Here is a 16,634-nt window from a genome sequence, read left to right as displayed (position 1 = left end):
AAAGGATTATGACTCACTGAAGGCTCAGATGATGGTTAGCATTTTTTTAGCAATAAAGTATTTTTAAAGTAAGGTATGTATTTTTTTTAGACAATGCTATTGCACACAGTAGACTACAGTATAATATAAACATAACTTTATATGCACTGGAAAACCAAAAAATTTATATGACTCACTTTATTGCAATATTTGCTTTGTTGAGGTGGTCTGGAACATCCCCAAGGTATGCCTGTAATCCCAGTGCTCTGAATTTTGTGGCTCATTAGATGTATTTTAAAAATATATAGAATACTTAAATTGCATTTACTGTGTGCCAGGCACTGTCCCAAAGTCTTTGCATTTCTTATCACAACCCTCAATGATAGGTGCTGTTATTATTCCCATTTTACGGATGAGGAAAGTGAGGCACCAAGAGGTTAAATATCTTGCAGAAGGTCATACAAAGCTAGTAAGTGTTAAATACTAGTTATTTGGGGTTTAAACTCCTATTGGTGGAACTTACTTAGGCACCCTCTGTCTTGCAGCTATGGAAACTCTGCTCTCAAAACTGAGACAGAGATGTTTGAAAAATATTACAATAAATTGGAGCCCAGGGACCAGCGACCTCCACGATTATCAGAACTTAAAATATCAGGAGCAGAAATTGCACAGGTACGCAAGAGAGATCTAAGAATTCTTTTATTCTGTTTGTCCCTTTAGATGCAGGTGGTGTTTGTTACCCATTTTTGGTGTTCCCTCTTGGCCAAGTGGCATATGACTTTCTCACTGTTCTACTTTTGATTCTTCCTTCCCCTCCAAGGTTTCTCTTTCAAATGTTTATGAAGGGAATCAGGTTTAACTCACAGTGGATTGACTCTCACAGAATATCTTAGTTAATTTGAAATAACTCCCTTCATTTTGGGGACCCAAACGTGTACAAGGCCTGGCCAGACACATACAGGAGTGAAGATGGGCCTGGTGTGGGCACTGGAGAGTTCCTCCCTCATCTAAAAGGGCCAGCCAGACAACCTGGTATTGCCAGAGCAGCTGATTTTTCAAGAGAAGCTGGAAATCTGGATTATTTTGGTAGAAGCCTCTGATTTTCAAATGTGGGTAATTAATTTCTTTTTAATTTAAAACTGTGTATACGTCTATTTTTTTGAGGGCCAAACAATGTCATCTTCAGGTCCACACATTCCCTGGGCTACCTGCTTTTGACCTTTGGCTTCAATGCCTCAGAAATCCAAAATTCTTGTCTTTTTGGTTTTTGCTGAACACTGTGACCCCTGATGCAATTTCTCTTCTGTGTTCAGTTTGGGCAGCACTGAGCTCCAGGCTTTCCCTGACACTGACTTGAGTGCTAGTCTATAGCAGGTTCACGGTTTTCCCACCCTCAAGACACTTTCCCTTATTTATTTTCAGTTCATTGTCAAGCATAGGCCTTTGAAGTATTTGGCACGGTGCCTTAGGTTGACTTGTGAAATGAACATCACCTCAGGCCTAATATCCAGAATCCTTTCACATTGAATTGGTTCTCTCTGGCTGTCATTCAGAGCGATTTCTAGCAGGCCTGAGTGGTCGTTTTGATGCCCACCTTAGGCTGCTTTATTGCCAATTCCTATTTGACAATGGCTTTGTTTTTCTTGTGTTACAGTTACGAGGCAGGCGTAGATCCAAATCCCGCATAAGTCTGGGACGTGTAACAGGCCTCAGCGTGGACCAGAAATTCAAGCTTGTGCAAAAAGAGCTGGACGACACAAAGAGTGAAATAAGGCACATAAGGGCAAACGCCGAGAGGGACCTGCAGCATCACGAGGTATACCTTCCTGTAGGCTGTCCTCCCTGGGCTCCCCGTTTCTGCCTCAGCAAGAAGTACCTATAGTATGTTCATATAACTAACTGATGGTGCTTTGAGAGAAACACAAGTAGGATAAGATAAATTGAGGACCTACCTTTAAGGAACTTGCCACCTGCTTGAGGAGATATCAAATTTTAAACTCTTTAAGATGAAAAATTTCAAAGTACACAAATGTAGAGAAGCTAGCACGGCGAACCCTTATGTATTCAACACCCACATGTAACAGTCATCAATGCGTGGCCACTCTTGTTCCCTCCGTATCCCTACCAACTTCCCCCTCGTAATAGACCACTAGGGGGCTATTATGAAGTGAATCTTAAACATATCATTTATCTGTAAATATTTCAATATTTCAAATATATGTCAAATATTTCAATATATGTCTCTAAGATATGGATTCTTTTAAAAATAACCCATAACCATAATAACCATAATGCCCTTAAAAATTTATAATAATTCCTTAGTAATACAATGGGCTGGAGGTTTAAGTCAGTGAGTTGGGTGAAGAATCCCTTGTCACCCTCCATATGCAGCGTCCATGACCATGGTTCATGTCTTGTTGGAGACCACTGCAATCAGTTTTCCTCCAGAGAAGAAACATCGCTGTTAACTTGGTTGCCCATGGGATGAAGTTGTTGGCTTGCATTTGATAGCCATGTTGTATGAAAAATAGATATTTCTGTTCTATTTCTAAATTTTTCCATTTCTAAATGGAAGCACACACAGAATCACACTCATTTCCTTGAAAGAGATGGATCAGTGGACTCATGTCTCCATTGATAGAATCATCTGTACTGCATAAACCTATCCTTCTTTCCCTGTCTCCCTCTCTCCCTCCCTCCTGCCCTTTCCCCTCTCTCCTTCTTTCTCTTCCCAAACATGCATCATTGAATTCTAACATGTTAAAGGAGGTCAGGATGTGGTAGCTTTGTCCTGACATGCTAGACTGTGTGATTAAACATCACGGTGTGGGCTAGAGTGGTCAAAGAAGACTGTGTTGAGGAGGTGGGGCTGGACATAGGACTTGGCGTGGCCTTGAAGAATGGTGGCATTTGTTTAAGGAATAGGAAGACAAGGGCACCCTAGGTAAGGTGAATGACATGAACAAGGAAGTGGCGGTAGGAATGAACATGGCAAGTCAGGACCTTGAGGAGGCTGGTGTGATTAGAGAAGAGGGTGCTTTGGGGGCTATGGTAGGAAATCAGGTCGAGTAGGGCTGTGAGACCTTGAAAGCCAAGCAGAGGGGCTTCTCTTTGATGTCTTAGAAATCAGGACCCCAGTGAGGATAACTGAGCAGAAGAGTGATGCATAGGAAGTGGCATTTAAGGTGGATGGATGTTCTGGCCTGTGAAGATGATGGGGAGGGAGGAGGCTGGGGCCACACGCTGGCCGGAGAAGGAAGCTGCTTTTGCTCCTTGGTGCCCAGTGAAAAAGCCTGAACAAAGATGATTTGCTCTGAAGCTGCTCATTTCGTTCTTTAAAATAATGTATGTGTGTTTGTGTTTTCTTATTTAAAGACAATCTCTGTTGTAGCAAAATTTAAACGTACAGGTAAGCTAAAAGAGGAACATTTGAAAACATCCACAGTCTTACCACATAAGACTTGTATTTGGCTCTTGTATTTTTCTCCTAGAATTTATATTATTTTCTATGTGTGTATGAATTTCTTTATAAAAAGGTATCCTATTATTTTGTAAACTATACTTTTCACTTAATAATGTCTTTCCATATCAATACATAGATTCATTTATAGCATCTTTTTTAAAATTACAGAGTGCTTCTTTGCCTCCCCACTAATCCATCTTTCCAGATATGACTGTGGTTAATGTTTTGGCATATAGCCTTCCAGATATTTTTTATATATATGATATGATATTAATGTTATAATTTTTAACGGATAAATAATGTTTCAGATATGGAAATACATATTTCTGGAGATACTCAAGGCCCTGTTTTTTTTGTTTTTTGTTTTTTTAAATCCACCCTCATCACCTCTTTTTTTTTTTTTTTTTTAATTTATTTATGTTTGGCTGCATTGGGTCTTCGTTGCTGCTCGCGGGCTTTCTCTAGTTGCGGTGAGCGGGGGCTACTCTTCGTTGCGGTGCGCGGGCTTCTCATTGCGGTGACTTCTCCTGTTGCGGAGCGTGGGCTCTAGGTGTGCGGGCTTCAGTAGTTGTGGCACGAGGGCTCAGTAGTTGTGGCTCACAGGCTCTAGAGCGCAGGCTCAGTAGTTGTCGCACATGGGCTTAGTTGCTCCGCGGCATGTGGGATCTTCCTGAGCCAGGGCTCGTACCCGTGTCCCCTGCATTGGCAGGCGGATTCTTAACCACTGCACCAGCAGGGAAGTCCCAAGGCCCTGTTTTTGTTTGTTCTTCCCCTTTATATCGAGACTATAAATTTTTTGAGGCATGCTTTTAAATAATAATATTCGTATTGTCCAATTTGTATCTTAAGGATATCTTTCTAAGACTAAGAAGAAACGTTATGCATTGGGACACAAATAGGTCACCCAATACATCTAGGTTTCCTTAGATGGCTATATCCTTGAGAAATTTTGTAAACTGTTCTCTCTTTGTGCTGGCTCCCCCAGGCTATCGTTGAGGAAGCTGAAATTCGGTGGACCGAAGTTCAGAGAGAAGTGCATGAGTTTGAAAAAGATATTCTAAAGACCATATCCAAGAAGAAAGGGAGTAGTTTGGCCACTCAGAAAGTGATGAAGTACATTGAGGACATGAACCGCCGGAGGGTGAGTGGGCAGGAGGTTAGAGCTTAGAAGGGGAAATAGATTCATAGAACGATGACACAGAAGTGGCCCACGTGAGGCAGCCCCACTCCATTTGGTCCACCGTAAATGCTGCCCACATATGCAGATTTTTTTGTGTCCCTCACAGCATGTGTGTCTTAAAATGCAAGTTTATCAAGTCTAAAATCAATCAGGCAGGATGAATATTCATAGTATCTCAGACCGTATGTAAGTCCCCTACATACGAACCTTCAAGTTGCGAACTTTCAAAGATGTGAACATGCGTTGTAAACCTACAGTACAGTACTATACAGCTGATTGTGTTGGTTGGGTACCTAGGCTAACTTTGTTGGACTTACAAACAGATTGGACTTATGACCACGCTCTTGGAATGGAACTCGTTCGTATGTAGGGGACTTACTGTATTTTGCTGTTTGTTTCAAGATCTGATGTTATCTTGAGAAAGGTGTGAGTCTATCTAGTCAGGTGACTACATGGCATGTGACAAGTAAATCTTAATTTCTTTGAGTTCCATTATTGTAAGAATGTGACATAAAATGCTCCTTCTTTTCCAAAGGTTTTGTAGCATATCAAACTTTGGATCCTGGAGATAGGTAGTCACTAACTGTAACATGTTATATGTAATAAAAATTATGTAAATTACCAAGAGAATAATAGACCAAAGAATCATAAATCATTTTGTCAGTAAAGGCCCCTATACCTAAAGATATACCCAAGTTATCTTGAATTTAAAATCAATAGAAAATTTGTATGGAGCAGACCCAGTTTCCTCTGCTTCTTGGTCATGAGTAAAATACCATAGCAACACCAGCTTGAATAGCCATAAAAGACTTAAAAATAGGTGACTGAATGTTAGGGCTCAAGGTTTAGTTTTGCAGCCCCAGACCTGCCAACTTCTCAAACCAACAGGGAAGAAGAAGAGCAATGGATTAAAATTTGCTTTTATTTTTTAGGATAATATGAAGGATAAATTATGTTTGAAAAATGTCTTTCTCAAAGTCCAGAGGAAAAAGGTGCTTTTACAATTGAGGCAGGTATGTGGCTTTGTCTTTCTTTTTTTTAAGGTTACTGTGGTGGGTAGAACAACGTCTTCCCAAAGATGTCCACGTCCTAATTCCTGGAGTCTGTGAGTATGTTACCTTACGTGGCATAAAGATCGTGCAGGTGTGATTAAGTCAAGGATCTTGAGATGGGGAGATTATCTTAGATTATCTGAGTGGGTCCAATGTAATCACAAGGGTCCTGATGAGAGGGAGGCAGGAGAATGAGAGTCAGAGAAGATGTGGTAATGGAAGCAGAGATCAGAGTGATGCACTTTTAAGATAGAGGAAGGGATTATGAACAAAGGATGCAGGCTACCTGCAGAAGCTGGAAAGGGCAAGGAAACAGATTCTCCTCTTGAGCCTCCAGAAGGAATGCAACCCTGCCAACACCTTGATTTTAGTCCAAAGAACCATTTCGGACTTCTGACCTCATGAGCTATAAGATAATACATTTATGTTGTTTTAAACCCTTGAATTTGTGGTCATTTGTTACAGCAGCAACAGGAAACTAATACAGTTTCTGTGCTGGCAAATCTGTAGATGGAGTTGGCTTGAATTTAAAAGACCCCTCATGACATACTTATTGACCCTTTTGGGGAATGTGGCCTGGGTGGCACAGTTAGTAGTATGCCTTGGTAAGTCTTTGAACAAGCTGACCTTAAAGGCTCCTGATTAAAGGCGGTAAGGCAGACATGGCACAGGGCCTCTAGAATGTGGTTACATAGCTCCATCCTCTTTTAGCTCAATATTTTTGTTATTAACTCATTAGCTGGGTGCTGATGGCATGTGCATCAGAGGTGGCCACTGACAGTGACACAGAGTTGGGCAGGAGAATTAAGATGTCTGGGAATTATTGCTTGATTGACTTGGGATCCCAAAGGCTCAACAGGCTGGGACAACTTTAACACACGAAGTGACTAAGGACAAACGTAAGGTCCTCCACTTTGATCCCCCCAAATATCTGCACAGGTGCTGGGTGGCTTAGTCATGGAGAAGCTGATAAAGTCCGCTCAGCTGGGGGCGGTGCTGCAGCCTAGGCTGCACTCCACAGTGCCCTCCAAAAAAGGGTGGTCTCGCTGCACTCTGTTCTGAGTAGCCCACCTGGAGCACTGTGTCTCAGGGAGAGTGCCACACTTGAAAGAATCTGTAAACTAGAGTGCACGTAGGAGAGGGAATGGAGAGCAAGGGGAGAGAAAGCACGTCAGAGGACCTGCAACTGACGGGACCAAGGAGGAGGAGCCCACAAGAGCCATGGCTGCTGTCTCCAGGTGCTCTGACCGCTGTGGGGAAGAGAACATACTGCTTGGGAGGGCCCCCAGGGTGGAGCTGGGTTGGGGTGAAAGTGTCAGCCAAGGAGAGTTGAGTTCAGCGTAAGAAAGAACATGGCCCCAGCTGAGCTGCCTCCTGATACTGAGTTCCTAGTTCTCTGGGCTTCATGCAAGCTCAGGCATCCCGAAGCGTGAGAGGGGAAGCAGATGGATGACCTTTAACCTAAAAGCCATTGCTACACAGCGATGACACTGATGTGGTCCTGCCCTCGCAGGCTCACAGGCTAGCAGGGAGCGGTGATGGTGAGAAAAGGCATGGACGCATAACTACCATACAGAGGAAACAGTGACAGGGACCAGGAGCCACAGCCTCAGGAGGCTGCGTGGAGGGAGGGATTACCCTCTGGCGTGGAAGATGGGTTGGGAACATTTGAGCTAGAGTGTGGGTCAGTTGGGGCTTAAGGAAATTGTTCTGTTGTTTTGGGGGAAAGGGAAGAAGATGCCTTCTAGGAGGTAGTACAGCATGAGTAGCACGTGGGGATGGGGAACAGTCCTGAGTTTGGCTCTTGTGTACCACAAATGTAAGATGGCACAGACCTGGTGGGGCAGGTAAGGTGGGACCAGGGCTGGGGAGCGAACCCAGTGCACTGATACACCCTCCATGCAGAAATGTCATGGGATCAAAGGAAGGGCGTTTATGGGCTGCTTGTCCTGGGTTTTCCAGGTTCAAAACAACTTTTAAATGGCCTTTCTTCCTACACAGCCCTGTTTAGGCACCACTTCCTGGGGAAAGCCTCCCCTGACCCAGCCTTCCATTCTCTTCTGGCCTGGCTGAGGGGCTTCTGTTTGCCCTCTGCCCCTGTGTGTCCCACTACACCACGCTATGACCTGTCTGTGAACTGTCATTGAGTATGGGAGTATCATATTTACTCAGATCTCTATCCCTGGTGCCTAACACCATGCCTGGCACCAAGCAGATCCCCAATCCAAGTTTGTTGAATGACTGAATGATGACTGACTTCCAGAAGCTCACTAGGAATTTCAAGGGGCGAGCCATACATTCAGAAGTCACAACCTCACATCGTTTCTTCTCTCTGAGCTGTAGAAGGAAGAGGTGGGAGAGGCCCTCCACGATGTTGACTTTCAGCAGCTGAAGATCGAGAATGCTCAGTTTTTAGAGACGATTGAAGCAAAGAATCAAGAACTGATCCAGCTGAAGCTGGTATCCGGAAACACCCTGCAGATCCTTAACACATACAAAGTAAGGTCCGCACTGGTCCCCGGGGCTTCCTGTGCCTACCTTTCCGGCCACAGAGAGGTACTAGGCTACCACTGTGGTTTCACTGAGAGCCTATGTGTCCTTCACTCCCCTGTTGCTCTCTGATTTCTCCTGACGAAGCCATGTCTCCTAAAATACTCCAGATGTCCCCACAATCCTGGCTGCGCATTAGAACCATCCAAGGAGCCTTTTGTTTTTTTAAAGATTAGACAGACGCTCTAGTCCAACCCTGACCAATTGAATTAGGGGGTGAGGGCCATGCATCTTTTTTTTTTTTTTCTTAACTCCCAGATGATTTTTATGCACAGTGAGTTTTGATAACCAGCCACATTTAGGGCCCTGTTTAATTTAGTGTGTAATAAGCACTTCCTTGCTTAAAACCCTGCAAAGGAAATCATCTTAGCTATAAATCAGAAAACTACTAAATAATTCCTCATCCACACAGAACCCTTTTTGTAGAGAAAGAGGCACTATTGATAATTAAGCAGAAACTGTGGGCATGAACATGGCCTGTCCTCAGCAGACCAGACTGCCTGGTCACCGTGCTGGCAACTGTCTGATGCAATGGTCAGCTAACTGTGGGCCCGTGTATCTTGCCCACCGGTCTGGGAGCTAAGGATGGTTTTTACAGAAGAACATTTGCAACTGATTTGATAGAGAACACTCCCTTTGAAACCCAATTAAGCAAAATTGATTTCTCCCCGAGAAATTTCATTCTTCTCAATAGTAGACCTGCATTCCAAAATATTATACTTAATTATTTTATTTTGAATTTTATCAATAAAACATTTGTGGAAATTTGTTTTTTCTCTTGCTGGTGTAGGTAATTACACAATATGCTCAATTTTGCCCCTTGGCCTGCAAAGCCTAAAATATTTACTATCTGGCCTTTTACAGAGCAAGGTTGCTGACCCCTGGCCTAGTGTCTAGGTGGCAAGAGCGGCCACGGGCTTAGGTAGCTCACAGGTAAGCTTCATTTGGCCCACACAGTGTCATTTAAAAATGTGAATTGGAATGTGTTTAGACTAGGTTTATATTTGTCCAGTGTTTTCCTTTTACAAATGAAAAACCTGAGGCTGAAAGAAGCAGAGTAATTGCCGGATTCAAGCAACATGTTTGTGACAGAGCTTGGACTCCTAGTCCAGTGCGTGTCCCACCTCACCCAACTGCCTTCCCCTGGCATAACGTGTGTAGACAAGGCTGTGCTCACATTCTGAAATTCATGTGTCCAACTGGAGAACCTCGAGGTACGTGGTTACATCACATTGGACCTTGATCTTATCCTGAGAAATCAACTGAGTGGCACAGGGCCAGTCTGGTCTTGTGGGGAAAAGCCAGGGCTTTGCAGTGGAGCTACTGGTTTATAAAATGCAACAGCTAGGTCCAGGGCTCGAGCTCCTTAGGACATCTAAATGCACAGTGCCTATTGATTGTGACACCCAAGCAGCGGCAACACAGGCCACGGTGGGCAGAATGGGAGCCATTCCGGTCAGAATCCCAGGGGCCAGGGTGCCTGTAGGCCTGTTTAGAATAATAGCAAGCAGATGGTGGAGCTGGGAGGAGCTGCCTGCTGGAGTCCTAAGGTGACACAGCGAGGGGCTGAGAGAGAAGCAGGCTCACTTTTCCGTGTCCCAGTTCTCAGGCCTCCTGGGGGAAACGGGTCCCAACACCTGTGGGCTGTAGAGTCCGGCCTCACCTGGGTTTGAATGGGGACTCTACTGGGGACTATGGGCCGATGCGTCACCTCTCAGAAGCAGGTTTTTGTGACTTACCACCAGGACAGACCTCCGGCTGGTCTGTGATGTGTCCCCAGCACTGAGGACAGGGCCTGGCCAAAGCAGGTGCTCAGCATGTATTGTCAAAAACTGCTAAAAATTCAGGTGTATGTCTAGGGGATGGAAGGGTGGCAGGAGGGATCACTTACATTTAAATGTCAAACACCCAGGTATGAGACCTCATTAAAAATATATAGAATAATTTTCCTCTATTACCAAATGTACTGAGTACCTACGGCATGCCAGGCACGGGGCTAAGTGCTGAGGGTACAGCTGTGAAGGAGACAGACATGGTCTCTTCTCTTCTATGAGTTTTATGAGTGGGTCTCAGTCAAGGGGGCCCCTTTTTCTCTGCTGTGCCTTCAAGCCCTGCCTGATAGAGGCTGATAGAATATAAGCACGTGACTACAGCTTTGAGGTGTCGCTCTTAACTGACTGTAAACTAGTGATCCGCGTATAAACTAGTGGGGCCTTGTGGTAGATAGAATTCCAAGATGTCCCCCAAGACTCCCCGCCCCCTGGTAAATTCACCCTGCACAATGCCCAGGGCTCTGGATATGACGGATTCTGTTATTAGGTTCCATTCTGCTCTATGATTAGGTTAGATTAGAGGGCACCCTTGACCTTGAGATGAGGATATTATCCCAGTGGGTCTGACCTAATCACATGAGCCCTTTGAAAGTAGAGAGTTTTCTCTGGATGAGGAAGGCAGAGATTTGAAGCATGAAGGGAATTCTCTGGATGAGAAGTTCTCCATTGCTGGCTCGAAGATAGAGGGACCACATGGAAGGGGTCTGAGGGCGGCCTCCAGGAGCCGAGGGCCACCTCCTGCTGACAGCCAGAAAGAAAATGGAGAGCTCGGTCTTACAACTTCAAGGAAATGCTTCCCACCAACAACCTGTGAGCTTGGCAAGGACCCCAGGTCCAGATAAGACCCAGCCCTGGCCAACACGGTGGGTCACTCCCTGGGCAGAGAATCCAGCCACACTGTGCTTGGACTTCTGATCTATAGAAACTGTGAGATAATAAATGTGTGTTACTTTAAGCCACAAAATTTGTGATAATTTGTTACACAGCAACAGAAAGCTAACATGCCTTTTCAGAAGTAGCTGCCTCAATGACCATCGTCCTGCTCAGGATCCCAAATTACTCTCATTACACCTCCTTGAAGGCCCCGCCCCAGCAGAGCCAGGGGCTGCCTCGAGCTTCCGTTCTTTCCTGCCCTGTGTCTCTAACTGTCTCTCTAAGTTGTCGGGTGAATGACTGTTTTCCCTCTGCTCTCCTTTTCTCCCACCTGACTGGCTGGTGTGCAGTGAAGTCCTGTCCTGCCTTCCCTTCCCCACAGCTGACCCCCTCAGCCTGGCCTCTTAACCACTTTTGCTTTCCTCAGAAGAGCAACTTCATGCAAGATGTGGAACAGGAAATGAGCCTTGAAGAAGGGATTGGAGAGGAGAGGAATGGGGAGGGGGGAGGTGGTCCCAGGTGCTCTAAGTTCCCCCAGGCAGGTGGCTCCAGGCTTTTCTGCCAGGTCTAAGATTTGATACCTTCGGGCATTGCCCCAGTACCCTCCTCTCCCCGGCTCCTTTTGGACCCTCCTCTCCCAAGGCTCTTTCCTTAGCTTGAAATGTTCTTCCCACCCCTCTTACCTAGACATACTTGACTTCACCTCTCTTTTTCCAGCATCCCTTCCCCCAGGGAAACCTTCGAGACCAGTGCCCATGCATTCTTGGTTCTTGGCACAGTTGCAGTTTGGCATTTCTTCTTGCACCTCCGTCAGGGCTGTGAGCCGGCCTCTTGGTGGCCGGGCCTAGGTTGTTTTGCCGACCAGTGCTTGGGTGGGTTCTCAGGGTTTGTTGGCCAGCCCCCTGGAGTCACTGGCTTCTGTCCCTCGGCCCCCTCCTCCTCAGCCAAGCAGAGCACATCCCAACTCCTCCAGGTTGACTCTTCACCACTAGGAGATAGAGGTCCAAAGGGGGCAAACCTAAGAAGCAGGGGCCAGGGAGGAGCTGGTGAGGGGTGGCAGCAAAAGATGCAGCAGGAAGCTGTGGAGCAGCTCCTGCAGGACCTCTCCAGCACCGGCAGGCCCAGTCCTGATAGGCTTTGGAGACAGTGGTGCAGTCCATGGGCTGTGAAATCATGCTGCCTGGGATCAAACCTGGCTCCCCCTTGCCTCTGTGACCCTGGGGAAGTTGTTTCACCTCCCTGAAAGTCAGCTCCCTCACCTGTACCGTGGGCTCACAGTAGCATCCACCTCTTCATCCAAGTGAGGTAGTGATGGCGGCCGTCTGCCATGGGTTCTCCATGTGTCAGGCACTGTGCTCAACACTTTACCAGGTTTGCCTCCCTTAAGCCTTTCTACAACCCTACAAGGCAACTAGCCCTAGTTTAGAGAGGTTCTCTTAGTAAGTGGTGGGGTGGGATTTGGGTCCAGGTGTATCTGGCTACTTTGCAGGTGAGGACAAGCCTCCCGAGGTCCCCTGCTCCCCTGCCACTTAGACACCAGGATTCTGAAAATCTGGGCAGCCACGAGAAGGGCAGGCCCAAGTTCCTGGTTGATCCTGCTATTCTCCTGCTTAATAAAGAGCTGTTTGTCTGTCTATTCTTCCTATAGTTCTAAGCAATCATCTTTGCTCAAGACTTGCTCTTTTGTTATATTTCAGAGCAAGCTACACCGAGCCATGGAAATGTCCCTCAATCTGGACAAAGAGTTCTTGTTGAGAAAAGAGTTACTCGAAAAAGTTGAAAAAGAAACCCTGCAAGTAGAGGAGGTAGGAGAGGGTAAAACATACTGTTTCTGGTGTTTTCCTCCTTCTGTCTACAAGGGCTCGGGTCAGCGTTCACCAAGATCTAGGCCACCTTGGTTTTTGTCTAGAAAAGCCTAGATCATAAAAACCAAAATAGCTCTGGGCCATCAGATGAGAAAGTGGCCCCTGGAGGCTCCAGTCCATGGTGTTGCATTTTACTGCCGGGTTAGAATCTAGTGTCAGAAATCATGAAATCATCTAGAAACTACAGAGTCCAAATGACTCTCAAGAATTCCTTAAGTGACCCATAAGGTACCAAATTCAAAGTGTAGTGTATTCAATCTGGCAAAAAAAATGTATGATGCATGTAATAATGTAACTGATATGAGAAAAAGAACACATGGCAAAATATAACTTTCTGTGTAAAGGAGAGAAAGCTCTTTAAACATGGAGCTCTCACTCGGTACGGCAGATGCTCAGATGGCAGACCTGTGACCTCTGTCCCAGGCCCACTCCAGGGCCTGTGGTCACCATGTGAAAATGTGTGGTGTCATCTGAGCTCCCGACATCTGCATTGGGATTGAGTGCTCTCATTATTTTGTTGAACACGTAGAGTTGAATTTCCACCAGTTACACGCACCTAGGATATGACTCAAAGGAGACTTTGGGGGCAAGGTGACGGAAAATGAGCCCTGTACTTGCATTCAGAAGGCCTGGCATCAGGTTTGTGTTGCCAGTTTCTAGCCTTGAGCAAGCCTTTGAATTAGACAGAACTGTTTCCACGTCTGTGAAAAAGATGTCACAGCCCTTGTTGTGGTAATCAGATAGGACGATGCTTTGTCAACCTCTTAAAGCCATTATTTCAGTTATTACTATCATTGCCTTGAATGAGCCTGAAGTGTCCCCAGCAGCGTGTGTGGCCCCAAATCTGCCTACAGTGGCCCAAAAGCCACAGGATTACTACATCTGACTCAGTTTTGCCACGGCATCCACATCATATCCTTAAAGGAGAACCAGTACCCTTTGCAAAAAAGTCAGTCTCGCTGCAGAGTGGCTGGTAACAAAGGTGAAGCAAAAGTCTGTGTGCTCTCTCCATGCAGAATTCCTGTGGTACTTCTTTGTTTGGGTTGATATTTATTAGATTACAAGTAAAACATGAAATCAATTTTTAAAAGCCCAGCATTCACTACTTAGTATATTTTCATTTTCTTAACTTTTTAAAAAACAGCTTTATTGGGATATATTTCATATATCAAACAATTTACCAATTTAAAGTGTACATTTGAGTGGTTTATAGTATATTCACAGAGTTCTGTAACAATCAGCATAATTATTTTAGAACATTTTCGTCACCTCAGAAAGAAACTCCAGACCAATTAGAAATCCTCCATTTCACCTCACCTCATTCCCACCCTCCAGCCATAGGTGACTACTAATCAGCTTTCTGTCTCTGTGAATTTGCCTTTTGTCAACCTTTCATATAAAAGGGATCATACAGTGTGACCCTTTAACTTTAATAATATTTTCAAGATTCATGTTGTAGCATGTATCAGTACTTGTTTCTTTTTATGGCTGAATAATGTTTCCTTGTATGTACCACATTTTGTTTAATCCATTCATCAGTTTGATCAATATTTGTGTTGTTTTTGTTTTTTGGCTATTTTGAATAATGCTGCTGTGAACATTCATGTACAAGTTTTTGTGTGAATATATGTTTTCTTTTCTCTTGGACATATAGCTAACAGTGGAATTGTGGGTTATATATATGGTACCTCTAGGTTTAACATTTACAGAACTGCCAAACTCTTTTGCAAAGTGGCTGCACCATTTTACATTCCCATCAAAAATGTACGTGTGTGACATTCACAGTAAGATAGACAAGATGAAAAGGCAGAGGGCTGTGTACCAGATGAAGGAACAAGATAAAACCCCAGAAAAACAACTAAATGAAATGGAGATAGGCAATCTTCCAGAAAAAGAATTCAGAATAATGATAGTGAAGATGATCCAGGACCTTGGAAAAAGAACGGAGGCAAAGATCGAGAAGATGCAAGAAACGTTTAACAAAGATCTAGAAGAATTAAAGAACAGACAAACAGAGATGAACAATACAATAACTGAAATGAAAAATACACTAGAAGGAATCAGTAGCAGAATAACTGAGGCAGAAGAACGGATAAGTGACCTGGAAGACAGAATGGTGGAATTCACTGCTGCGGAACAGAATAAAGAAAAAAGAATGAAAAGAAATGAAGACAGCCTAAGAGATCTCTGGGACAACATTAAACGCAACAACATTCGCATTATAGGGGTCCCAGAAGGAGAAGAGAGAGAGAAAGGACCCAAGAAAATATTTGAAGAGATTATAGTCGAAAAATTCCCTAACATGGGAAAAGAAATAGCCACCCAAGTCCAGGAAGCACAGAGAGTCCCATACAGGATAAACCCAAGGAGAAACATGCCGAGACACATAGTAATCAAATTGGCAAAAATTAAAGACAAAGAAAAATTATTGAAAGCAGCAAGGGAAAAACGATAAATAACATACAAGGGAACTCCCATAAGGTTAACAGCAGATTTCTCAGCAGAAACTCTACAAGCCAGAAGGGAGTGGCATGATATACTTAAAGTGATGAAAGGGAAGAACCTACAACCAAGATTACTCTACCCAGCAAGGATCTCATTCAGCTTCGATGGAGAAATCAAAAGCTTTACAGACAAGCAAAAGCTAAGAGAATTCAGCACCACCAAACCAGCTCTACAACAAATGCTAAAGGAACTTCTCTAAGTGGGAAACACAAGAGAAGAAAAGAACCTACAAAAACAAACCCAAAACAATTAAGAAAATGGTCATAGGAACATACATATTGATAATTACCTTAAATGTGAATGGATTAAATGCTCCAACCAAAAGACACAGCCTTGCTGAATGGATACAAAAACAAGACACATATATGTGCTGTCTACAAGAGACCCACTTCAGACCTAGGAATACATACAGATTGAAAGTGAGGGGATGGAAAAAGATATTCTATGCGAATGGAAATCAAAAGAAAGCTGGAGTAGCAATACTCATATCAGATAAAATAGACTTTAAAATAAAGAATAACACAAACACATGGAGGCTAAACAATACGTTACTAAATAACCAAGAGATCACTGAAGAAATCAAAGACGAAATCAAAAAATACTTAGACACAAATGACAATGAAAACACGATGATCCAAAACTATGGGATGCAGCAAAAGCAGTTCTAAGAGGGAAGTTTACAGCTATACAAGCCTACCTCAAGAAACAAGAAAAATCTCAAATAAACAATCTAACGTTACACCTAAAGGAACTAGAGAAAGAAGAACAAACAAAACCCAAAGTTAGCAGAAGGAAAGAAATCATAAAGATCAGAGCAGAAATAAATGAAATAGAAACAAAGAAAACAATAGCAAAGATCAATAAAACTAAAAGCTGGTTCTTTGAGAAGATAAACAAAATTGATAAACCATTAGCCAGACTCATCAAGAAAAAGAGGGAGAGGACTCAAATCAATAAAACTAGAAATGAAAAAGGAGAAGTTACAACAGACACTGCAGAAATACAAAGCATCCTAAGAGACTACTACAAGCAACTCTATGCCAATAAAATGGACAACCTGGAAGAAATGGACAAATTCTTAGAAAGGTATAACCTTCCAAGACTGAACCAGGAAAAAACAGAAAATATGAACAGACCAATCACAAGTAATGAAATTGAAACTGTAATTAAAAATCTTCCAGCAAACAAAAGTCCAGGACCAGATGGCTTCACAGGTGAATTCTATCAAACATTTAGAGAAGAGCTAACACCCATCCTTCTCAGACTCTTCCAAAAAATTGCAGAGGAAGGAACACTCCCAAACTCATTCTATGAGGCCACCATCACCCTGATACC

The 16,634-nt window shown here is 43.9% G+C and overlaps 1 protein-coding gene across 2 annotated transcripts in view; it reads left to right on the top strand.

Moving 5' to 3' along the window:
• CCDC113 (coiled-coil domain containing 113) overlaps positions 1 to 16,634 on the top strand; it is a 33,409-nt gene that overhangs the window by 1,756 nt on the left and 15,019 nt on the right. For both annotated transcript variants that reach the window (XM_061173048.1, XM_061173047.1), the window contains exons 2-7: positions 525 to 651; positions 1,634 to 1,795; positions 4,428 to 4,583; positions 5,555 to 5,635; positions 8,018 to 8,173; positions 12,627 to 12,734. In XM_061173048.1, the coding sequence (XP_061029031.1) occupies positions 525 to 651; positions 1,634 to 1,795; positions 4,428 to 4,583; positions 5,555 to 5,635; positions 8,018 to 8,173; positions 12,627 to 12,734 (790 nt within the window). The remainder of the gene's footprint in view (positions 1 to 524; positions 652 to 1,633; positions 1,796 to 4,427; positions 4,584 to 5,554; positions 5,636 to 8,017; positions 8,174 to 12,626; positions 12,735 to 16,634) is intronic.

This window comes from Eubalaena glacialis, chromosome 18, assembly GCF_028564815.1.
Source record: "Eubalaena glacialis isolate mEubGla1 chromosome 18, mEubGla1.1.hap2.+ XY, whole genome shotgun sequence".
NCBI classification, from domain to species: domain Eukaryota; kingdom Metazoa; phylum Chordata; class Mammalia; order Artiodactyla; family Balaenidae; genus Eubalaena; species Eubalaena glacialis.
This window is presented reverse-complemented; position numbering and strand designations above follow the sequence as displayed.